This window comes from Rhinoraja longicauda, chromosome 2 (assembly GCF_053455715.1).
Source record: "Rhinoraja longicauda isolate Sanriku21f chromosome 2, sRhiLon1.1, whole genome shotgun sequence".
Classification (NCBI taxonomy): Eukaryota; Metazoa; Chordata; class Chondrichthyes; order Rajiformes; family Arhynchobatidae; genus Rhinoraja; species Rhinoraja longicauda.
Genome location: NC_135954.1, coordinates 91537624 through 91562706, shown reverse-complemented (window position 1 = coordinate 91562706; position 25083 = coordinate 91537624). Strand labels below are relative to the sequence as shown.

The 25083-nt window shown below is 44.6% G+C and overlaps 1 protein-coding gene across 6 annotated transcripts in view; it reads right to left on the bottom strand.

Moving 5' to 3' along the window:
• Window positions 1–25083, bottom strand: part of zbtb47b (zinc finger and BTB domain containing 47b) — a 165102-nt gene that overhangs the window by 17583 nt on the left and 122436 nt on the right. For all 6 annotated transcript variants that reach the window (XM_078423896.1, XM_078423891.1, XM_078423862.1 and 3 more), the window contains exons 3-4: window positions 8275–8422; window positions 4579–4694 (exon numbers count right to left, since the gene is read on the bottom strand). In XM_078423896.1, the coding sequence (XP_078280022.1) occupies window positions 4579–4694; window positions 8275–8422 (264 nt within the window). The remainder of the gene's footprint in view (window positions 1–4578; window positions 4695–8274; window positions 8423–25083) is intronic.

The window sequence follows — 25083 nt, the reverse complement described above, 5'->3', positions numbered from 1 at the left end:
CCCATCAAGTGTCACATCATAAAGCGTTGGCGTTTACAGCAAACATAACTAATTGGGAATGGAAGACTCGGATCCAAAGGGTAATGCAAAGGCTATTTTTGTTTCAGGGGTCATCCAAGAAACAGTGGGAGTTTACAGCCAAGATAACTAATTGGGAATGGAAGATTCTGTTCAAGGAGTAATGCAGAAGCTACTTTTGCATTGGAGATCATCCCTGAAAGAGGAGCGGAAGTTCACAGCAAAGATAACCAAAATGTGCCACCCAATCTGAAAATTCTCCTCCTGAGGTAAGGTTGGAAAATGGGACTTCTTGGATCCCGCACACAGCATAAAGGTGGCATTACCAGAGTGGAGATATTGGCATGGACAGAGGGGACAGGTCATTTGATTCCTTACGTGTTTCTCTGCAGGGACCCTGAGCAGGGGCTGAATGTTTGGGACAGAGTAAGCAGGAGGGCAGTGATCAATGGGTATGACACAGGAACACTGGAGGCTGGAAACCAGCATTCGTCACACCTTCATAAGTTATAGAAGCAGAATGAGGCCATTCGGTCGATCAAGCCTACTCTGCCGATCAATCATGGCTGATCTATCTTTCCCTCTCAACCCCATTCTCCTGCCTTCTCCTCATAACCCCTGTCACACGTACTAATCGAGAATCTTCAGTACGTATAGCATGTTCGAAGGAGGCTGGCAAACAACATTTTTAAATATTTTACAGCATCTTCAAATTAGAAGCTAGTGAAATATTCATATGGTACTCCATTTCTTTAGCTAGTCCTGAAAATGCACAAGATTTTACAGGAGGTTAGTCATTAAGTTTAGTTTAGTTTAGAGATACTGCATGAAAACAGGCTTTTCGGCCCATCGAGTTCATGCCGACCATCAATCACCCGTTCATACTAGTTTTATGTTATCCTATTTGCTCATCCGCTCTCTACACACCTGGGGCAATTTATAAATTAACCTACAAACTCACATGGGATGTGGGAGGAAACTGAAGCACCCAGAGGAGACCCACACAGTCACAGGGAGAATGTGCAAACTCCACACAAACGGCACCCGAGGTCAGGATCGAACCCAGGTCTGTGATGACATGAGACAGCAGCTCTACCAACTGCGCCACCATGCCAATTTGAATAGGTGACATTTTGGGTCGGAATCCTTCTTCAGACTGGGACCCTTCTGTATCTGTACACTGTGGATGACTTGTTTATAATCAATAGAGTCTTTCCACGGACTGGATAGGACTCAACAAAAGCTTTTCACTGTACCTCGGTGCACGTGACAATAAACTAAACTTAAAAAAAACATAACTAAAACAGAAATCTGAAAATACTCAGCAAATCAGGAAGCACTGATTTGAGCAATTGGTCAGATTTTTTTTAAAGCCATTTTTATATATTTTGGTTTCACCATGTAGAAATTACAGCAATGTTTATACACAGTCCCTCCATTTCAGGGCACCATAATGTTTCGGACAAAGCAATGTCATATAAATGAAAGTAGTCATGTTTAGTATTTTGTTGCATCTCCTTTGCATGCAATGACTGCTTGAAGTCTGCGATTCATGGACATCACCAGTTGTTGGGGGCCTTCTGTGGTGATGCTCTGCCAGGTCTGTATTGCAGCCATCTTTAGCTTATGCTTGCTGTGGGGGCTAGAATTTACCATTTTTTAGCTTTGAAAAACTCCTTTGTTGCTTTAGCAGTATGTTTGGGATCACTGTCTTGCTGTAGAATGAACCGGCGGCCAGTGAGTTTTGAGGCATTTGTTTGAACTTGAGCAGATAGGATGTGTCTATACATTTCAGAATTCATTATGCTACTACCATCAGCAGTTGTATCATCAATGAAGATAAGTGAGCCAGTACCTTCAGCAGCCATACATGCCCAGACCATAACACCCCCGCCACCGTGTTTCACAGATGAGGTGGTATGCTTTGGATCTTGGGCAGTTCCTTCTCTCGTCCACACTTTGCTCTTGCCATCACTCTGATATAAGTTAATCTTCATCTCACCTGTCCACAAGACCTTTTTCCAGAACTGTGGTTGTTCTTTTAAGTACTTCTTGGCAAACTGTAAATCGGCCATCCTATACTTGCGGCTAACCAGTAGTTTGTACCTTACAGTGTAGCCTCTGTATTTCTGTTCATGAAGTCTTCTGTGGACAGTGGTCATTGACAAATCCACACCCGACTCCTGAAGAGTGTTTCTGATCTGTCGGACAGGTGTTTGGGGATTTTTCTTTATTGTGGAGAGAATTCTTCTGTCATCAGCTGTGGAGGTCTTCCTTGGCCTGTCATTTGCGATTAGTAAGCTCACCAGTGCTCTTTCTCTTCTTAATGATCTTCCAAACAGTTGATTTTGATAAGCCTAAGGTTTGGCTGATGTCTCCAACAGTTTTATTCTTGTTTCTCAGTCTCATAATGGCTTCTCTGACTTTCTTTGGCACAGCTTTGGTCCTCATGTTGATAAACAGCAATAAAAGTTTCCAAAGGTGATGGAAAGACTGGAGGAAAGACTAGGTGCTGAGAGTTCTCTTATACCTGCATTAAGGAGGCAATTAAACACACCTGAGCAATTACAAAGACCTGCGAAGCCATGTGTCCCAAACATTATGGTGCCCCGAAATGGGGGGGACTATGTATAAACACAGCTGTAATTTCTACATGGTGAAACCAAAATGTATAAAAATGGCCTTTAATAAAATCTGACAATGTGCACTTTAACCACATGTGATGTTTTTTTATTACAAATCTCAAATTGTGGTGTACAGAGGCAAATAAATAAATGACGGGTCTTTGTCCCAAACATTATGGAGGACACAGTACCTTTAGAAAGGAAATGGGAATTTCTTTAGTCAGAGGGTGGTGAATCTGTGGAATTCATCGCCACAGAAGGCTGTGGAGGCCAAGATATTGGGTATTTTTAAGGTGGAAATTGATAGTTTCTTGGGTGTTGGCAGGAGAATGGGGTTGAGAGGGAAAGATAGGTCAGCCATGATTGAATGGTGGAGTGGACTTGATGGGCTGAATGGCCTAATTCTGCTCCTATAACTAATGAACTAAACCCTTGAACAAACCAAGTGCATTGATTGGAGAAGTTCAGAGATGTTGCCTCAGTCCAGCTTCTACAGAATACTCTGAACAACTATTTTGCACCAGCCAGCAGATACAACCACATCGCTGTACGGAGAAGAACTTGGGAGAAACGAGAAACTGCAGATGCAGGAATGTTGAGCCAAACACAAAGTGTTGGAATAACTCAGCAGGAAAGTCCTTCAATAAAAGGTTCTAAACAAGAGATTACTAACCAAAATTAGAGCCCAAAGATCCCACAGTCCATCCAGCCTCTGCTTATAATGCAAATCCTCCAATTTATAGTGTTGAGTCTTTCAGATACCATCACAGAAGGGCTGAGGGGACTCGATTATCAAGTATATTCAGGAGATATCAAAATATTTGTACATATTATGGGAATAATGGATGTGGGATCAGTGCAGGTAAGTGAAATTTAACAATCAGTCGCCATCTTATTAATTGGCACAGCAGGCACGGAGTTCTAAACACCAACTCCTGCTTTGATTTCCAATGTCCAAATTACTGGCGGGACACTTTGCATGGAACAAATGCACAAGAAATCCATCAGAAATGGATTCTTCAGTAATAGAACATAAGCTGATTGCAGCTGTTTTTAGCTCTAATAGTTTGGCCTTGTGTCTGGAAGACTCTTTAGACTTGAGCAGACGGAGATAATTGCTTGGACGTATTAATTTTGCTGTCCTGCCTGCCTGACTTTAGACTTTAGAGATACAGTGTGGAAACAGGCCCTTCGGCCCACCTAATCCACGTCAACCAGCGATCACCCTTACACTAGTTCTATCCAACACACTAGGGACAATATACAGAAGCCAATTTATACAGAAGCCAATTAACCTCCCAACCTGCTTGTCTGGAATGTAGAAGGAAACTGGAGCACCCTGTGAAAACCGACACGGTCACAGGGAGAACATGCAAAGACAGACAGACAGCACCCATAGTCAGGATCAACCGGGGGCTCTGACACCGTAATGGAACAACTCTTTGGCTGCGCCACTGTGTCACCTTTGCGCTGCCATCAGAAATGGATTCATCAGTGACAGAACATTGGAAGTTGATTGTGGCTGGTTTTAGCTCTAATAGATCGGCCTTACGACTGAAAGATTCTTCAGACTTGAGTAGACAAGAGATAATTATTTGGACTTATATCCTGCCTGTTGCATCTCTTGACTCCTGAACTTTACCTCCCATGCCCTTAAGACCAGGTTGGTAAGCTGCACCATAATATGAGCCTGGGACATTTCACAAGCCATTAACATCGGACAATCAAAATAAGAGTTTAAAAAATGGAGTAAAATTAAATCTTGTAAAGAATAACTTAAAAATTAATAATTGTGAAAATTGCTCTCAATTCTCTGACTGTCTCAATCTGTTGAGATGGGTCTTGAAGCAGAATGTCTCAGTTCAACACTTTCTGATGTAGCACGTATACATTTTGCAGGAGGTGTTTAGTGTGCATTTACCAATATGATACTTACCTCGCATTTGAAAGGTTTCTCGCCCGAATGCTGCAGAGAGTGGACCTTTAGTGACATGCTGCGTTTAAATGACTTCCCGCAAGTCTCACAGGTGAATGGCATATCCTTCGTGTGAGCTAGGAATAAATAACAGTAACGTAAATGGCGCAATCAGGAAAGTTTGAAATACCATTGCAATTTTTGCGACCTGAAGCTCCACAGATAACGTAGAAATTGACAAAGTGTAGCCACTACTGCATTAAAAAGAAAGATGAACTGGATTTTGATAGAGCAAATTTTCCCTGCACTGTAATAGTTTACTGCACATTCCTGCCTTTCGTTTCACCCCACACCTTCACTTTTCCTCTCTGATCACTTCCTTAGTTATTGCTGAAATGGACATCTAGCCTCAGAGGCAACACAGTGCAGTGGGGAGAGCTTCAAGCTCAGAGTTAGGAGAGTCAAGGGAATTTAATTGTCAAATGTACCCACAACAGAACAATGAAATTCTTCTTTGCTGCAGCTCCGAGATTGGAACTCAATGAACTCTATCAGTGTGTTTCCCTCAAACTAGAAATAACTAATTTATTGCTCAATCTTTCAGGATGTGTCCATAGATTCTTGCTTGCCAAATTGTTCAAAGACTATATCTGGCAAATGTGCAAATCCAAATGATTTATAGTTTTGGCAGAAAGAAAGTAACTCAGCGGGACAGGCAGCATCTCTGGAGGTTACGGACAGGAGATGTTTCAGGTGTTTTCTTTGAAATAAGCTGCTAAGGAGGTAGTTGAGGCAGGTACTATTGGATCGATTAAGAAACATTTAGACAGGTAATGGATAGGATGAGTTTAGAGGAATATGGGCTAAACGCAGGCAGGTGGGACAAGCAGGTGGGACAAGCAGGTGGGTTGGGACATATTGGCTGGTGTGGGCAAGTTGGGACAAAGGGCTTATTTCCACGCTGTACCATTCTATGACACTTAGGTGCCAGTTCCAGCATCAAACTGTGCTTCTAGTTCTACTTTCTTGTCCTTGGTCTTGCTTTTGCTGTTTGCTTTCGTTCAGGCACTATTCCTCTCTCAATTACTTGTGTAATTGGTGACGCAATGTTCAAGTTTGTTAACAGTGCTGCGCGGTCACATACGGCAACCCCTTTCTTCCCCTAACACCCCAGGGTCTGCAGCCACACGCTCTCATCCAGACCACATTTCCACAGGGCCCGTACACTGTTCACTGTGCTCCGCAAGATTTACTCCACATTCCCATCTTCCACAAATGCCTTCTGATGAAGCACACAGTGTCGTTTCACAACAGTAGAAAAAAAGAATTGCAGATACTGCTTTATACCAAAGATAGACACAATGTGTTGGAGAAACTCAGCGGGTCAGGCACATCTTTGGAGAAAAGGAATAGGTGATGTTTCAGGTCAGGTCCCTTCCCCCCAACCCGAAATGTCATCTATCCTTTTTCTCCAGAAATGTTGCCTGACTGCTGAGCTACTTCACCACTTTGTGTCTATCCCAAGCTAATCAGGTGCTTTGAAAATAATGTGTTTCGCATGGATATATTGTATTATGGTCTTATATTCTTAAAGCGGATTTTGATGGATTCTTGATTTCTTGAGGGACCAATTTCCTTCCGGGGATAAATAAAGAATTATCGTATCGTATCAATGTGTCAGGGTATCAAAGGTTATGGGGAGAGAGAAAAATAGATCTGCCATTTTTGAATGGTGGAATAGACTCGATGGGCTGAATGGCATAATTCTGCTCCTATGTCTTATGAACTAAACCCTTGAGCAAACCAAGTGCAATGATTGCCACCCAACTGCACCCAACCTCGGCATCCAACTGTACCTAATCTCTACACCCAACTGCACCCAACCTCGGCATCCAACTGCATCTACCCCGGCATCCAATTGTATCTACCCCAGCACCCAACCTTGGAAACAAACTATACCCAACTTCAGCAACCTCCGCACCCAACTCCGGCAGCCAACTGCATCTACCCAGGCACTCAACTGTACCCAATCTTGGCACCCAATTCCACCCAAACTCGGCATCCAACTACATCGACCCTGGCACCCAAATGCACTATCTCGGCATCCAATTCCGCACTCAACTGCACCCAACCCCAGCACCTAACTGCACTACCCCGGCACCCAACGATACCTAACTTCGGCATCCAACTGCATCCACCCCGGAACCCAACTGCACCCAACCTCGGCAAGCAACCATGCCACTCACCTGCACCCAATCGTGCCACTCAACTGCACCCAACACCGGTTCCCACTGTACCCAACCTCTGTACCCAACTTGGCAACCGACTGCACCTATCCTGGCACCCAACTGCATCCAACGTCAGTGCCCAACTGCACCCAACCTCTGCACCCAACTATACCCAACCTTGACACCCTACTGCACTGAGCCTCGGCACCCAACTGCACCTACCCTTGGCACCCAACTGAATCTGCCTTGAACTGTACCCAACCTCAGCACCCAACTGAATCAACCTCAGCACCCAACTTTGGTTCCCAACAGCACCCAACTGTTCAAAGATACTTTACTGTCACATATACCTAGGTAGTGAAATTCCTTTTTTCCATACAATTCAGTATAAATCTTACTATACGTAGACACAAGTACTTAAGAACAAGAGTGTAAGAACAGTAGATTACACTGACACAGGACACTGTGGTAGCCACGTTTACAGCGCTAAGCTTCAAGCCGATGCATCCAACCTCTTGATGGGTTCCTAATAAGCTGATATTGTTGAGAGAAATAAGGAACTGTAGGTACTGGTTTACACAAAAAAATACACAAAAAAGTGCTGGCATAACTCAGTAGGTCAGGCAGCAACTATGGAGGACATGGATAGGTGATGTTTCGGGTCGGGACCCTTCTTCAGACTAATTATTGCAGACAACAGTTGTAGGCCAACGCTGCTCCACATCTTCAAATAAGCAGTCATCAGCTCAGTCTGTCTTTAGACTTTAGAGAGAGCTACAGCACAGAAACAGGCCCTTCAGCCCACCGAATCCGCACCGGCCAGCGATCACCCCATACACTAGAACTACCCTACACACTTGGGACAATTTACAGAACGTACAAACATGTACGTCTTTGGAGTGTGGGATGAAACCGGAGCACCCGGAGAAAACCCACATGGTCACAGGGAGAATGTACAAGCTTCATACAGTCAGCACCCTTAGCCAGGATTGAACCCAGGTCTTGGGTGCTGTGAGGCAGCAACTCTACCCTGCGCCACCCAAATCTTCATCTTTAGGGTGATTTGTTAGTTGATTCAAAAATGGAATTAAGTCAACATGAGAGGCATCGGCACCTTGTGGCCTGGAATGATAAAAGCGCAGTTACAGTAAGAATCAAAGATAGTATAAGGACAGGGCAGAAGTTCAGAAGGGAAGGAGTCAGTCAGTATAGACAGAGGAGGAAGTTGATGATCTTTTGGAATTGCTTCAGAAATTTTGTGGGAGGAGGAATACTAATATTTTGATTTCATGAGAATTGACATCCAAGACTAATAAGCAAATCAATAAATGCTCTACTGCAGAAAGATTGCTGAGGAGTCAGAGCATGAGCTTAGGACCATGAGCCTAAGCAATTCCCCCATCCCCATCCCCCCCCCCTCATTTATTTTCTATTTTACTTGGCATTTCACTGAAATTTGTACTAGTTAACGGGGGTTTCATGCACTTACCAACCATGTGTTTTCTGACGTGAGCCATCGTATAAAATTTCTTTTCGCAGATTTCACAGGAGAATTTTTTCTCTGCATAACCGTGGACTATTTTATTGTGCTCGTGAAGGGACCAGAGCTTCTTAAATGCCTTCCCACAGGTGACACACTGAAATACAGGACAGAAGAACAGTTTGTTGAACAAAAAAGTGATAACTTAAAGCTATTCTCTATTGGCAAAAGGCGAAGTGGAGAACATTTAACTTTGCATGCGTGGTCAGCTGGTTCGCGACACCCATTCCCACACCGTCGATCCAAACTCTCTACATTGTACATACACTTAAGCTTGAAATAGGATGGACAGCTGAGGAAAATTGAGAGATGACGTTTAAGGGTCGGGACCCTCCTTTAAACATTTTGCGTAGAAACAAAAAGGTGCTGGAGCAAGGCGAGGCAGCATTTAAGTTACCAGCGTTGAAATACTGCAATCTGTAAAACATTAACAGACATTTTGAACAGGAATTCATACGTCACCCATGGACCATATGACCTTGAACTGATTATTCAGTAGAAAGTACTGATTATAGCTGAATTTTACAGACCTACTATTCCTTCTTTCCATAAAATCCAATGGATCCCATGACCTTTTTTACCTCCACTCTCTCCCCTCACAACTCCAGCACTCAAATTCTTCCTAAATAATGATTGAATTTTCATTTCCACTATCCTGCAAATGAAAGCTGGTTGTAAAAAAGAGATTAAGTAGGTTGGGCCCATTTCTTATATCCTAGGCCTGAATGGGTCACTTCAGGAATCAGGTATGATTATGCTTATATGCCAAATGAATAAATCAAACTGGATTAGGAGGGAGGACTGATCATATTTCTCAACCTCGTCAACATAATTAAGACCACAGACTTATGGCAAGTAAAGAAGTCAAATATGGTTTTAATCACACATTTCCTTTATGTGAAAAAAGACAAAGTGCTGGAGTAAGTCAGTGGGTCAGGCAGCATCTCTGGAGAACATGGTTTTGGGTCAGGAACCTTCTTCCACGTTCACCAAGGATGCTGTCAAACCTGCTGAGTTACTCCAGCACTGTGATTTTTTTTGTAAATCAGCATTTGCAGTTCCTTGTGTCTACTTTTTCCATCATCCAAAATATTTACTTTGGTAAAGAGCAGTGTTTTTGGGAACAAGTTGAAGGAGAACAAGTTGGGCAACACAGCGGCGCAGTGGTAGAGTTGCTGCCTTACAGCACCAGAGACCCGGGTTCAAATCTGACAGCGGGCACGGTCTGTACAGATTTTGCACGTTCTCCCTGTGACCGTGTGGGTTTCCTCAGGGTGCTCCGGTTTCCTCCCACACTCCAAAGACATACAGATTTGTAGGTTAATTGACTTCTGTAAATTGTAAAATGGCCCTCGTGCGAAGGATAATACTAGTCGGGTGATCGCTGGTCGACGCGGACTCAGTGGGCCAAAGGCCCATTTGCACACTGTATCTCTAAAGTCTAAAAGAGAACAATGTTCTGTGGAATGAATAATGTTGGAGCGACTAAACCACGAAGAAGACGACATGCCGGTTGGCCCATGCTGTTATAGATCATAGGCCTATGCTGTTAGAGCTCAGGAACTGGCCCTTCCGGCCCACCATGTCTACGTTGAACATGATGCTAAACTAAACCAAACCCTTCTGTTTGCATGTGATCCATATCCCTCCATTCCCTGCATATTCATATTCTGAACTAAAAGCCTATTAAACACCACTATCATATCTGCTTCTACTCCAACTCCTGGCAGCATGCTCCAGGACCCACCACTCTCTGTGGGGGAACAAAACTTGCCCTGCACGTCTCCTTTAAACTTTCCCACTCTCACCTTAAAGCTAGCTATGCACCTAAAATTTGATATTAGCACCATGGGAAAAAGATTTTAACTGTCTACCCCATCCATGCCTCTCACAAATTCATATTTTAGATTTATTTAGATTTAGAGATACAGCGCAGAAACAGGCCCTTCGGCCCACCGGGTCCGCGCCGCCCAGCGATCCCCGCACATTAACACTATCCTACACCCCAGGGACAATTTTTACATTTGCCCAGCCAATTAACCTACATACCTGTACGTCTTTGGAGTGTGGGAGGAAACCGAAGATCTGGGAGAAAACCCACGCAGGTCACGTGGAGAACGTACAAACTCCGAACAGACGGCGCCCGTAGTCAGGATCGAACCTGAGTCTCCGGCGCTGCATTCGCTGTAAGGCAGCAACTCTACCGCTGCGCCACCGTGCCGCCATATACTTCTATCAGGTCTCCCCTCAACATCTGATGCTCCAGAAAAAACAATCCAAGTTTGTCCAAGCTCTCCTTACGGCTAAAATTCTCTAATCCAGGCAGCATTCTGGTAACCTTCTTTTACACCCTCTCCAACCCTCATCCTTCCTATAATGGGATGACCAGAGCTGCACACAATACTCCAAATGCGGCCTAATCCTACAAATTTGAAGATAGACACAAAGTGCTGGAGCAACTCAGCGAGTCAGGCAGCATCTCTGGAGTAAATGGATGGGTGATATTTCGAGTCAGAGCCCTTCTTCAGACTATAAAGTTGAACATGACTTCTCGACTCTTATAGTCAATGCCCGACCGATGAAGGCAAAGAAACCACGTGGCTTGTTTACCACTCTATCGACTTGAGTTGCTACTTTCAGGAAGCGACGAATCCCTCTGTACATCAATACTGTTAAGGGTTCTGCAATTAACTCAATTAATTGTATACTTTCCGCTTACAATTTACCTCATAAAAAGCAACAACTCGCACTTGCTCCTTTTAAACTGTCCCCCTCACATCTGTAAATCCTGCTCTACCCAATGACAGCCTTTTTCCCTGTCTGCAACTCTACCAATTTTTGTGTTGTTTGCAAGTTTAGGAACCGAGCCGTGCACATTTTCTGCATTTGCACAGGTTCACTGCCAGGAAGGCTGGCCTGACGAGTGTGACATGGTACAGGTACTCCCATGGCAGGCAGGGCTTGTGCCGCCATTCCAATGCCCTTCTGCTTAAAGCGGCCTCACCAAAGTCCTATAAAGCTGCAACATGATTTGCCGACTCTTGTACTCAATACCAACCAATGAAGGCAATGAAAGCGGACAGCACCCGAGGTCAGGATCGAACCCGAATCTCTGGCGCTGTGAGGCAGCGGCTCTACCTGCTGCGCCACTGTGCCCTCCGATGTGCAGTCTTTTTAACTCGTTGGTCCAGAGTGGCGATGAGGCTGGACCTGACACTTTGGTGTGGGATGGAGTCAAGTTCTCCTCACATCAAGGTCAGAGTCATGGTTGGCATATTCTTTTGAGGTGCAGATTGCTTCTATATCTTTGATACGGTTCCCACATCTTGGTTTGTAGCAGAGAAATGTATGGGCTGTACATGACCTCAACAATTTGGGGCGGCACAATTGCACAGTGGTGGAGTTGCTGCCTTACAGCGCCAGAGACCGGGGTTCAATCTGACTACGGGTACTGTCTGTACGAAGTTTGCACATTCTCCCTGTGACTATGTGGGTTTCCTCTAGGGTGCTGCGGTTTCCTCCCACATTCTAAAGACGTGCAGATTTGTAGGTTCATTGGCTTCTGTAAATCGTGCCTCATGTGTAGGATGGAACTAGTGTGAACGGGTGATCGTTGGTTGGCGCGGACACTGTGGGCTGAAGAGTCAATTTCCACGCTGCATTTCACTAAAAAAAATCAATTTTGAAGAATCCATGCTCCTTGTGTTGATCAATCAGTTTCTGGTTCTCCAGCACTATTCCTTTCCATTTTCTGCCCTTTATACCAGGAATCTCCAAACTATGGAGATAGTTTCTGTTTGTCGATTTGAATCTCACATGTAATTCCCAATCAGTCCTTTAGAGGACACAATCTCACATTTAAAAAGCAAATGTCACATCTTAGTTTTAATTTTGGAGATACAGCTTGGAAACAGGCACTTTGGCCAACTGAACCCATGCCGACCATCTGTTCACAGTAGTTCCAAGTTATCTCACATTCTCATCACGTCCCTACACACTCGGGGCAATTTACAGAGACTAATTAACCTACAAACCCGCATGTCTTTGGGATGTGTGAGGAGACCAGAGCACCCTGAGGAAACCCATGTGGTCGCAGGGAGTACGTGCAAATTCCACACAGACAGCACCAGAGATTAGGAGTGAAAACCTAGTTTAGTCCAGAGATACAGCGTGGACCAAGCACAGGGGTGCTGCGAGGCAGCTGCCAGCTATGCCACCTCGCACATTTGCACCGCCCCCTCTAACATCTGTTAGATACACTGTATGTCTGTACAGTGAACCAATGTTCTGCAGAGCAATATTATTAGTGCATGTGAAAGTCTGCAGTGCGTGCATGCATGTGGCTAAACATTCCATCAAACTAATACCCCGTTATCAGCCATACCAGGTCTGCAAACGCCTCTACCACCAATCCCGAAAGGAAGACTTTAGACTTTTGAGATACAGCGCGAGTCTGTACCAACCAGCGATCACCCCTTACACTAGCGCTATCCTACACACTAGGGACAATTTACAATCTTACCAAAGCTAATTATCCCACAAACCTGTATGTCTTTGAAGTGTGGGAGGAAACCGGAGCATCCGGAGAAAACTCACGCATTACAGGGAGAACGTACAAACTCCGTACAGATAGCACCCGTAGTCAGGGTCGATCCCTGGTCTCTGACGCAGTAAGGCAGAAACTCTAACACTGTGGCACTGTGCCGCCCCTGAGCTGCAGTCCAATTCTTATAAGGAAGATTTAAAAAAACGTACAATGTGAGGCTCCACAGTTCAACATTAAAATCACTGGACACCGACAAACATTCTTTATTTGGCTTCTCCCACTTTCAACCTCCACAAATGCCGTTGTGAGCATCCAAGACTTTCTCGCCTCTAAACTATTCCCAACTGTTTGCCTCTCCAAACTACTTGGTACTCATGACACTAGTAGCAACACAGGGTTAATAAGGTAACTGTTAATGACACTGTCTATTCTGATGCATGAAACAATTTGCTAACGCCTTTCTCATGGCAAATATGACATTTCTGTACACATTCTTCTGGCACAGTAGTGCTGCTGGTCGAGCCACTGCCTCACAGCGCCAGAGACCCAGGTACGATCCTAACCTCGGGTGCTGTCTGCGGAGAGTATGCACGTTCTCCCTGTGACCGCATGGGTTTCCTCCGCATGCTTTGGTTTCTTCTTCCATCCCAAAGACGTGCAGATTAACTAGCCTCTGTAAATTGCCCCCCAAGTGCAGGGAGTGGATGAGAAAGTGGGAAATTATAGTGTGAACAGGTGTAAGGAGGCCAATGTACTGCTGCACTACTGTGTTGCCCTTATGTGCAGGCAGATAAGAGTTGGAATGGGTGACGGGTCTGAAGAAGGGTCTCGACCCGAAACGTCACCCATTCCTTCTGTCCAGAGATACTTCCTGTCCCGCGAAGTTATTCCAACTTTTTGTGTCTATCTTCGGTTTAAACCACAATCAGCAGTCCCTTCCTACACAGAGTTTTTTTTAGATTTTTTAGATTTAGATTTAGATTCTACAGCGCGGAAACAGGCCCTTTCGGCCCACCAAGTCCGCGCCGCCCAGTGATCCCCGCACATTAACACTATCCTACACACACCAGGGACAATTTCTACATTTACCCAGTCAATTAACCTACAAACCTGCACGTCTTTGGAGTGTGGGAGGAAACCGAAGATCTCGGAGAAAACCCACGCAGGTCACGGGGAGAATGTACAAACTCCATACAGACGGCGCCCGTAGTCAGGATCGAACCTGAGTCTCCGGCGCTGCATTCGCTGCAAGGCAGCAACTCTACCGCTGCGCCACCGTGCCACCCTTAGTCTTAGCTTAGCTAAGACGTTGGTCTTAGCAACGTGTTCAGCACAGACATTGTGGGCCGATGAGCCTGTTCTTGTGCTATACTGTTCTATGACTCTATCTTCATCTGATTTTTTTAAAAAACTATTAACGTTTTAAGTTAACATCCATGTAATTTGCTCATTCTACGCCAAGTTATAGTAGTCTGTAGATCCTGCCTGCTAAACAAATTTATCATCCCACACAGTGGCGTTGTAGTAGAGTTGCTGCCTCATAGTGCTTCCGACTCGGGTTCGATCCTGATCTCATGCGCTGTCTGTGCAGAGTTTGTACATTCTCCCTGTGAATGAGAGGGTTTTCTCCGGGTGTTCCGGTTTCCTCCCACACTTCAAGGTTTATAGGTTAATTAGCTTCCGTAAATTGTAAATTGCCCTTAGTGTGTTGGATAGTAGTGTAAGGGTGATTGCTGGTCGACACAGACCCTGTGGGCCAAAGGACCTGTTTCCACACTGTATGTCTAAAGTAAACTAAAGTAAACATATTCCCAGAATACATTACAATAATAATCATTAGCTTATTGGCAGCAGGATGGTTTCTCGTTAAAAATAAAAATTGATTTTTGACAAAGAACTTCAAGAATAAATGATTCCTCCCATTTCACATGGTGATCAAATATCAAGTGTGATATCTCATGATTATGCAAGCATTATACCAATGAAATCTCAAGACAATTTTGGTGAATAATTTACAACTCGTTGTGATTAACCACTGGCAGAGTCCTGAACTCAGCATCAAACATTCACAAGCTATTTTAACTGCTTCTGGCAATAGCACATTTCAAGTCTCTGATATCCACCAAGGAGCAAATCTCTGAGGTTTAAACTGCTTTCTCATTCTGTTTAAATCTTTTCCCTTCAATTGCTGAGCCTTTAAAGACCCCCTTTACCTTCCACATCTATCCAGGTATTGAGTATCACTGCAGATGCAAGAAACTGCAGATGTTGGTTTACACAAAAACCCCACACAAAGTGCTGGAATAACTCAGCTGGAAGCAGTGGCCCAACCCAAAATGTCACCTATGCATGCCCTCCAGAGAGGCTGCCTGACCCCTTGAGTTACGCCGGCACTTTGCGTCTTTTTTCCATTGAATATTACTCACTATTCTGTTAATATTAATCACTATTCTGTGGTAGTCACTCCACTCCAAGCTATCTGATTCCCCCCTTACTGTCTGCAACCACCTACCTTATAGCTATTTTAGACTTTTAGTGATATAGCGCGGAAACAGGCCGTTCAGCCCACCGAGAAAGTGCCGACCAGCGATCACCCCGTACACTAGCACTCTCCTACACACCAGTGACAATTTACAATTATTTTACCAAAGCCAATTAACCTACAAATCTCTATGTCTTTCGAGTGTGGAAGGAAACCGGATCACCCGGAGAAAACCCATGCGGTCACGGGGACAAATTCCGTACAGACAGCCCCCGTAGTCAGGATCGAACCCGGGTCTCTGTTGCTGCAAGGCAGTAAATCTACCACTGCACCACCGTGCGAAGGGTGGTCGAAAGGCCTTTTTCCACTCTGTAAAATGCAAGGATACTCAGTTACCTCAACAATTTGTGGGGTTTTTTGTCTCCAGAGATGTTGCCCGACTTGCTGACTGTTTTAAAAAAAAAAAACCTGCATCTTGTGTCTTCATTTTATTGCTTCGCTATAAAATTTAAATTTCCTACTTTGAAGAAATTCTTCTCTGCTCTCCGACAGAGGTTCTGCGAGACCCTCTCTCACTGCTCCCCCTCTGTACTCCATGGATGCTACCCGAGTTTAGTTTAGGTTAGAGATACAACGTGGAGACAGACCGTTCAACCCACGCCAACCTGTGATCACCACGTACACTCGTGCTATCCTACACACTAGGGACAATTTACAGTTGCCAATTAGCCTACAAACCCGCACGTCTTTGGAGTGTACATAGAAACATAGCAAATAGGTGCAGGGGGAGGTCATTTGGCCCTTCGAGCCAGCACCGACATTCATTGTGATCATGGCTGATCATTCACAATCAGTAACCTGTGCCTGCCTTCTCCCCATATCCCTTGATTCCACAAGCCCCTTGAGCTCTATCTAACTCTCTTTTAAATTCATCCAGTGAATTGGCTTCCACTGCCTTCTGTGGCAGAGAATTCCAAAACTTCACAACACTGTGGGGGAAAAGGTTTCTTCTCACCTCAGTTTTAAATGGCCTCCCTTTTATTCTTAGACTGTGGCCCCTGGTTCTGGACTCCCTCAACATTGGGAACATTTTTTCTGCATCTAGCTTGTCCAGTCCTTTTATAATTTTATACATCTCTATAAGATCCCCTCTCATCCTTCTAAACTCCAGTGAATTCAAACCCAGTCTTTCCAATCTTTCCTCATATGAGTCCCTCCATCCCAGGGATTAACCTTGTGAACCTATGCTGCACTGTCTCAATAGCAAGGACGTCCTTCCTCAAATTAGGAGAGCAAAACTGCACACAATAGTCCAGATGTGATCTCACCAGGGCCCTATACAACTGCAGAAGGACCTCTTTGCTCCTATACTCAAATCGTCTCGCTATGAAGGCCAACATGCCTTTAGCTTTCTTCACTGCCTGCTGAACCTGCACGCTTACTTTCAGTGACTGGTGTACAAGGACACCAAGGTCTCGTTGCACTTCCCCTTTACCTAATCTGACACCATTGAGATAATAATCTGCCTCCTTGTTTTTGCCGCCAAAGTGGATAACCTCACATTTAGTTACATAATACTGCATCTACCATGCATCTGCCCACTCACTCAACCTGTCCAAGTCACCCTGCAACCTCCTAACATCCTCTTCGTAGTTCACACTGCCACCCAGCATCCTCTTCGCAGTTCACACTGCCACCCAGCAGTGTGAACTGCGAAACCAGAGCACCCAGAGGAAACCAGGAGGAAACCAGAGCACCTGGAGGAAACCCACGCGGTCACAGGAAGAACAGAAGAACTGTCTGTCCGTAAAGACAGCAGCCGAGGTCGGGATCGAACCCAGGTCTCTGGTGCTGTAAGGCAGCAACTCTAACTGCGCCATTGTACCGTCGGAACCCGCTGAGTTACTCCTGCACTTTTGTCTTTTGCTTTGCAAACCAGCACTTACAGTTCTTTGTGTCTGCACAAGGAGCTAAATGTGAAGGGCACGGGAGGAAGTATAATACACAGTCCTGCTCCATATACAAAGAGAAATCACAGTTTCATTATGCACTCATTTACGGCTAACTATGGCAACCAGCAGGTGACACGCGTTAAATCTTTGCAAATTTAGCTGGGAAAAGACTAGATCTAACATTTTGTCTATGGGGAGGGGGGAGGGGGACGGACAAGTTTGTTTTACATGGGAGTGGGGAGTGCCTGGAAAGGGTTACCCAGGGTGGTGGTGGAGGCAGATTAGTGGCATTCAAGAGGTCTTTCAATATTCCAAATTTCACTTTCACTTCCTCATTGGCTGAAATACATGCACGGTTGAAAAAGGAACCGGTACAACAGAGAAGAAACAGTTAGACAGGCACATGGATAGGATAGGTTTAGAGGGACATGGGCCAAACACAGGCAGGTGGGACTAATGTAGATGGGACATGTTGGTTGGCATGAACAAGTTGGGCAGAGGGCTTGTTTCTACGCTATGTGACACTATGTCTTTAACAGAGAGCAGAAAGGAAAAAAATCAACTGAAAAACACCAAAAAAAACAAATCAGTACCCTGCCAATCCGCAACCTCCAAGAGTGCTTCACAGAACAGACACAACTTGTGGCAAGTTGGTAGGCCGCAATCAAAAAAAAGTAGAGAGAGATGCAAATTTAGAAATTTAACATGGGATGCATTTTGTGTCATCCAAACCCCAAGATTACAATCTGAATTTCTTTATTAAACAGCCGCTGGGGTTGGAGCCAAGAACCATATTCCACTTCCAATTAGAAACTGCTGCTTGTAGTCATCCGAAGGCAAGAATCTAAATTGCCAGCCATGAGCACATTGTTCTGTACAGGTAGTTCCACACCACGATAAATGCATTTGTACAAAACCTCATGTTAAATAAAATAGAATTATAAAACTATTTTAGACTTTAGGGATACAGCGTGGAAACAGGCCCTTTGGCCCACCCAGTCTGTGCTGACCAGCAATCTCCCTGTACACTGACACTATCCCACACACTAGGTACAGCTTTAACCAAAGCCAATTAACCTATAAATCTGTACGTCTTTAGAGTGTGGGTGGAAACCAGAGCACCCGGAGAAACCCCACGTGGTAACGGGGAGAACGTACAAACTGCGTACAGAGAGCACCCATAGTTAGGATTGAACTCGGGTCTCTGGCGCTGTAAGGCAGCAACTCTACCGCTTTGCCACTGTGCTGCCCCATCATGTGACAGTGGATAAAGGAGGATCAGAGAGGGTGCACAACTCAGTATAACAAAGTTAGTTTAGTTTATTGTCACGTGTATCATTCACAAAAGTGAAAAGCTTTTGTTCCATGCTGTATGATTCTGTGGCCTTGTTTCTTCACGACCAGAACTGGTATGATATTTGAGATGGGCTCTAATGGAATAGTAAAAATGTTTGATCATTCTTCTCCTCAGCAAACTGGAGCTTGTAGACCAAGTCTAATGTTTAAAACACATATTTGCAGACTTAGTTATCTAATAATTAGATAGTTTAGCTTTTTAAGTTTAGTTTATTGTCACATGTACTGAGGTACAGTGAAAAGTTTTTGTTGCATGCTAACCAGTCAGCGGAAAGACAATGCACGATTACAATCAAGCCATCCCCAGTGTAGATACATGATAAAGGTAATAACGTTTAGTGCACGATGACGTCCGGTAAAGTCCGAATAAAGATAGTCTGAGGAAGAGTCTGAAGAAGGGCCTTGACTCCAAACATCACCTATCCATATCGTCCAGAGATACTGCCTGACCTGCTGAGTTACTCCAGCACTTTGTAACCTTTTATCTAACAGTTCCTGTGGAGCAATTCTAACTCCAAGTTCAGTAAGTATAAGTGTATGAGACCACACTCGTACAAGAAGCACAAACAGATTGCACCAGAAATATTGCCAGTCTGTGGTGTAATTCTTCCCAAAATGAAAGGCATCAAACCACCAATTTCCTCCTTCAGATACAAAGTCATTAGCATTCCGTCAGCTATTGCTTGGTCTTTTTATTTCCTGTGCTCCTCTTTGTTCCAGCAGCAATATTATGAATGCAATTGGTTTGGATTTCAGCCGTCTGTCGAGCCCCTATAATTTTCTCAAAGACTAGTAATTAAAATCACTGAACAACGAGCCACTTCAAGGCAAGGTACAGTTTGTACTGAGCTTGAAGGAAATTATTATGAACTATTACCATTCTCCCTTTGGCATCCGATCAAGCCTCAACCATATAAACACTGACAGAAAATCTCAAGTAACTACTTTTAATAGGGATATTTTAGGGGTGTAATATAATATTGGTCACGTTGCTGAGAGTTCTGGTTTAGTTTAGTTTAGAAATACAGCCCTTCGGCCCACCGAGTCCACGCCGACCAGCGACCCCCGTACGCGAGGACTATCCTACACACTAGGGACAATTTACAATCCTTGCCGGACAATTAACCTACAAACCTGCACGCCTTTAGAGCATGGGATGAAACCAGAGCACCCAGAGGAAACCGTTCAAATTCTGCTCAGCCAACACCCGTAGTCAGGACCGAAACCGGGTCTCTGGCGCTGTGAGGCTGCAGCTCTACCACTGCGCCACTGTGCCGCCACCGTCTGGTGTTTTACATCAATGTCAAGTCAATAAATAAGCAGTGCCGCAGTCACCAAATTTGTGATTGTAAGGTTCAGATTACATCCCATCTGGAGAGCTGATGACATAGAACAGTATAGCACAGGAACAGGACCTTTGACCCACAATGTCTGTGCCGAATATGATGCCAAATTAAACTAATCTTTTCTGCCTGCACGTTATCCATAACCCTCCATTCCCTGTGTATCCAGGTGCCTAATTAAAAGCCTCTTACACACAACTATCGTATCTGCTTCCACCGCCACTTCTGGCAGCACATTCCACGTACCCACCATATTGTGTACAGAAACTTGTCCTTCACATCTCCTTTAAACTTTCCCCCTCTGACCTTAAAGCTGTGCCCTCTAGCCTTTGACACATCCATCCTGGGAAAATGTTCTGACTGTCTACTCTGCCTCTCATAATTATACATTCACTGTCAGGTCTCCCCTCAGCCTCCAAAGCTCCAAAGAAAACAATCAAGTTTGTCCAACCTCTCCTTATAGCTAATACCCTCTAACCTGCCAGCATTGTGACAAACCTCTTCTACACCATCTCCAAAGCCTTCACATTCTACCTCTAATGGGGCGACCAGAACTGCACACAATACTCCAAATGCTGCCTAACTAAAATGTTATGAAGTTGCAATATTTATAAAACTGTGAAACTCATGGCTGTTGTGAGACCCTTCCTATGAAGTAACCACAAATGTACAACGATAGTATTGGACATCTGGAATTTAAAGTGTTAAGTGTTGGATCACTGAAATATAGAGCGCAGAAGATTATTCTAGCCAATATAGGTCCACCACCGGTTTTTCGGTAACCTTGATTCCACAGCCTTGCTGGATTATCCGTTTTCACGACGTTGGGAGGGGGTGGGGGGGAATATCGGCCTGCAAAGTCGGTTGCGGAAGTCGGCAATGAGAATGAATTTGCTGGCTCCAGTCGGATCGGAATTCCAGAGGTCCGGCCCCAGGGGGTATATTCGAACCTCTGATCGGCCGCAGAAATCCCGATGAGGTCGAGATCGGCCGCCTCACCCAGCCTAGGCACCACATTTTCAGGAGACTTCCAGGGAATATTTCACATGCGCTCTTGTAAAGTTGTCTGGATTAAAGGAGGTGCTGCATCACCAGTTGCCGGAAAATTGCCAGTTGACTTCTACATTATGTTGACCAAAGATGGACTGCGTAGGTTAATCCCATTTCCTTCTACCTGGTCTTGTAGTTTATGGCACTTAAAGATGTGACTGGGTGCAGAGTAACAAGGAGAAGCTGGATATTTTAAACAGATGTGCATGCGGTTGAGGGACCTTACCAAGAAATATGTAAAAAGATGAGAGGTATAGATAAGGTGAGGTGGGGAATAGATTTAAAAGGAACCAGAGGGGCAACTTATTTTATACAGAGGGTGATCAAAATATGGAATGAGATGCCAGAGAAAGTGGTAACGGCAGGTACAAATCCGCCATTTAAAAGACTTAACAAATTTCTGCAGATGCACCACAGAAAGCATATTGTTGAGTTGTATCTCAACATGGTTTGGGAACAGCTCTGCCTAAGACTGCGAGAAATTGCACAGAGTTGTGGATGTAGCCCAGTCCATCACACACACCAGATTCCCCACCTTCGACTCCATCTAAAGTGTAGATGGAGCCTTGTAAAAGCAGTCGACATTTGTCCCACCCCTGTCATTCCTCCTTCTCCCTGCTCACACCTGGAAGAAGGTACAGAAGCTTGAAAGTGCGCACCACCAGACTCAGGAACTGCTTCTTCCCCTTATCAGCTTCTGCATGGTCATTCCATGAGCTGACGTATTGTCCAGTTCACCTCTACCCATTGCGGAGATTGGACTTTGTCTTTGGAACTGATGCTCTACAATGCTGAGAACTATATTCTGCTCTATCTCTGTATCTTCCCCTTTGCTCTACCTGTTGTACTTGAGTTTGACTTGATTGGATCCATGTTTCTATATGTACTATATGATCTACATACAGTATAATCTGATCTGATTGGGTAGCATGCAGAACAAAGCTTATCACTGCACCTCAGTACACATGATAATAATAAACCAATACACAGGTAAATAGATAGATAAGATTTCAAAGGATATAAGCCGGGCGTAGGCAATTGGGAGGAGCTCGGTTAGTCTACTTGATCGGCATGGATGAGTTGGGCTGAAGGGCCTGTTCCTGTGCTGCACAGCTCTAGGACTCTGCATCTTATCATCTTGTTTAATAACATCACAGGGATTAATTCCTCATTGTCTTTCCCCTAGTGCATTTAAATCGTTACCGTCCAAATCTTAAAATATCTGCCAGTCCATTCCACTAACCTGTGCATTCTTGCCATCTACAACCTTTGTTTTTTTTGTCTAGTTCTGGTTCTTGAATTGTCAACAGGTTGAATTGACACCTATGACATGCAAACAACAACATTTGAAATGAGCGGCAACAGGTCAGCCAAAACTAATTGCAAAAATAATTTCTGAGGAAGACCTTCAAAGTCCTTAAGGCAAAGGACTCAACTAAACATAGCACAAAAAGTAAGGAAATTTGTGTTTGGTAGATTATTTCTTTGTTGTAACAATGCTTCTTGGCAATAAATCTTATACCGTTGGAAAGCCTGTTTATTTCCCTTTTAAATGGTGCCACATTTGTAAGGAACATGCATTTGTGGGATGAGCAGCAGAGCTGAGTATATGGGTTGCGCCCCTGAAAAATGTGCCAAATCTTCTCTGCCAATGCCAAACAGCTTATTCTGCTGTTGCTATTGACTCTTGTTTTGAGCTTCTGGTACCCCCAGGTGCTGACAATCAGGTGCCTGATTGGCACCTGATTGGCAGCATCTGTGAGCATGGGCCCTGCTACAGTGGTCAGTAGGTGTCTGCTCCAAGAATCGGCATGCCACGTTTGACTGATCTGGATAGGGCCCGTGCGATAGGGCAACTTCAAGCTGGTGTTCCGCAAAACCAAGTTGCGGCATTATTTGGAGTGAGCCCTAGTACCATCTCCAAAGTGAAGGCCAAGTTCCATATAACGGGGGATATCAGAGACAGGCCGCGAAGTGGGCGTCCCAAGAAGACGACACCCGAAGAAGACCGTTTCCTCACCCTGTCAGCACTTAGGAACCGTAGGCTGTCTTCTACAGATTTGCAGTCAAGGTTTGCCGGACGATATGGCCGACGGCTCTCTGCCCAGACAATTCGGAACAGACTGCACGCAGCCGATCTCCGGTCTCATAGGGCTGCCAGGAGGCCTGCCATGACTGCCCTTCACCGTCAGGCCCGTTTGCGCTGGTGTCGGCAACACGTGCACTGGAACCTGAACATGTGGAGGAACGTTATGTTCAGCGATGAGTCCAGATTCTGCCTACGGCAGTTGGATCATTGGGTCAAAGTGTGGAGAAGACGCGGAGAACGCTATGCTGATTGCTGCACCGATAGAGTAACATCTTTTGGTGGAGGCAGTGTGATGGTGTGGGGCGGCATCTCCCTCACTGGAAAAACGAGGCTTGTCATCATTGGAGGCAATCTCAATGCAGAGAGATATCGAGATGAGATTCTGCAACCAGTGGCAATCCCATATCTCCACAGTCTGGGACTGAACTATCCTCCAAGGTGACAATGCTCGCCCCCACAGAGCAGGGTTTCTCAGAGACTACCTCCAGAATTTGGGAGTGGAGAGGATGGAATGGCCTGCCAGCAGTCCTGACCTCAACCCCATTGAACACTTGTGGGATCAGCTTGGGCGTGCTGTTCGTGCCAGAGTGACCAACACAACCACGTTGGCTGACTTGCGACAAATGCTGGTTGAAGAATGGGATGGCATCCCACAACAATGTGTGACCAGGCTGGTGACCAGCATGAGGAGGAGGTGCCAGGCTGTTGTGGCTGTGTATGGTTCTTCCACACGCTACTGAGGCTCCTGTTTATTAAATGAATAAATTGTTAAATTGCCAATATGTCTTGTTTCTTCAGACTTCAATCATCCAATCCACCAAACAACACCGAACAAGAGTCAATGGCAGAATAAGCTGTTTGGCATTGGCAGAGAAGATTTGGCAGATTTTTCATGGGTGCAACCCACATACTCAGCTCTGCTGCTCATCCCACAAATGCATGTTCCTTACAAATGTGGCACCATTTAAAAGGGAAATAAACAGGCTTTCCAACGGTATAAGATTTATTGCCAAGAAGCATTGTTACAACAAAGAAATAATCTACCAAACACAAATTTCTTTACTTTTTGTGCTATGTTTAGTTTAGGCTTAAGCAATTTAGACATACACAAAGAATCTTATTGCCCTCTGAAGTGGCTAGAAGTCATATTGTGTTGTCATATGGCTTTCATGACTGAGTTAGAACTTAAATTGGACATTTTGGTCAGCATGGACGAGTTGGGCCGAAGGGCCTGTTTGCGTGCCGTCTGACTCTATGACTGTCATAGAACTAGGAAACAGGTTCTTCAGTCCAACTCGTCCATGCCGACCAAGATGCCCCATCTATTTCACTCATTCATTGAAGCCAATTGACACGACAACTTCACATGATGACAGGATGGTCAATGCATGAGGCCTTGGCAACAGAGTTCGCATGTTAAATACCAGTATAACAATTCTAAATAGAAAACAATTTTGTTTTTCAACAGCACAGAAATTGTAAATATAGTTTAATTTCTCCATAGCTGTAATATTATATACTGTAACCTGGTTATTTTTCTCTTTGCACTACCTGTTTGTTCTAGTGACTACCTAGACTGTACTCATGTATGGCACGATTTGTCTGGATAGCATGCAAAATATAATTTATTCATTGTAACTTAGCACAAGTAACAATAATAAACCAATACAATTAGTAATTACAGCTAAAAACAAAGTGCCGGAGGGACAGGCAGCATTTACAAAAGGATGTTTTGGGTTGGTGCAGTCTGAAGAAGGGTCCCGACCCATACAAAATTATTAAGGGATTGGACACGCTAGATGCAGGAAACATGTTCCTGATGTTGGAGGAAGTCTAGAACCCGGGGCCACAGTTTAAGAATAAGGGATAGGCCATTTAAAACTGAGATTGATAGAGCTCTTAGAGCTAGCGGAATCAAGGGGAGAAAGCAGGAATGGGGT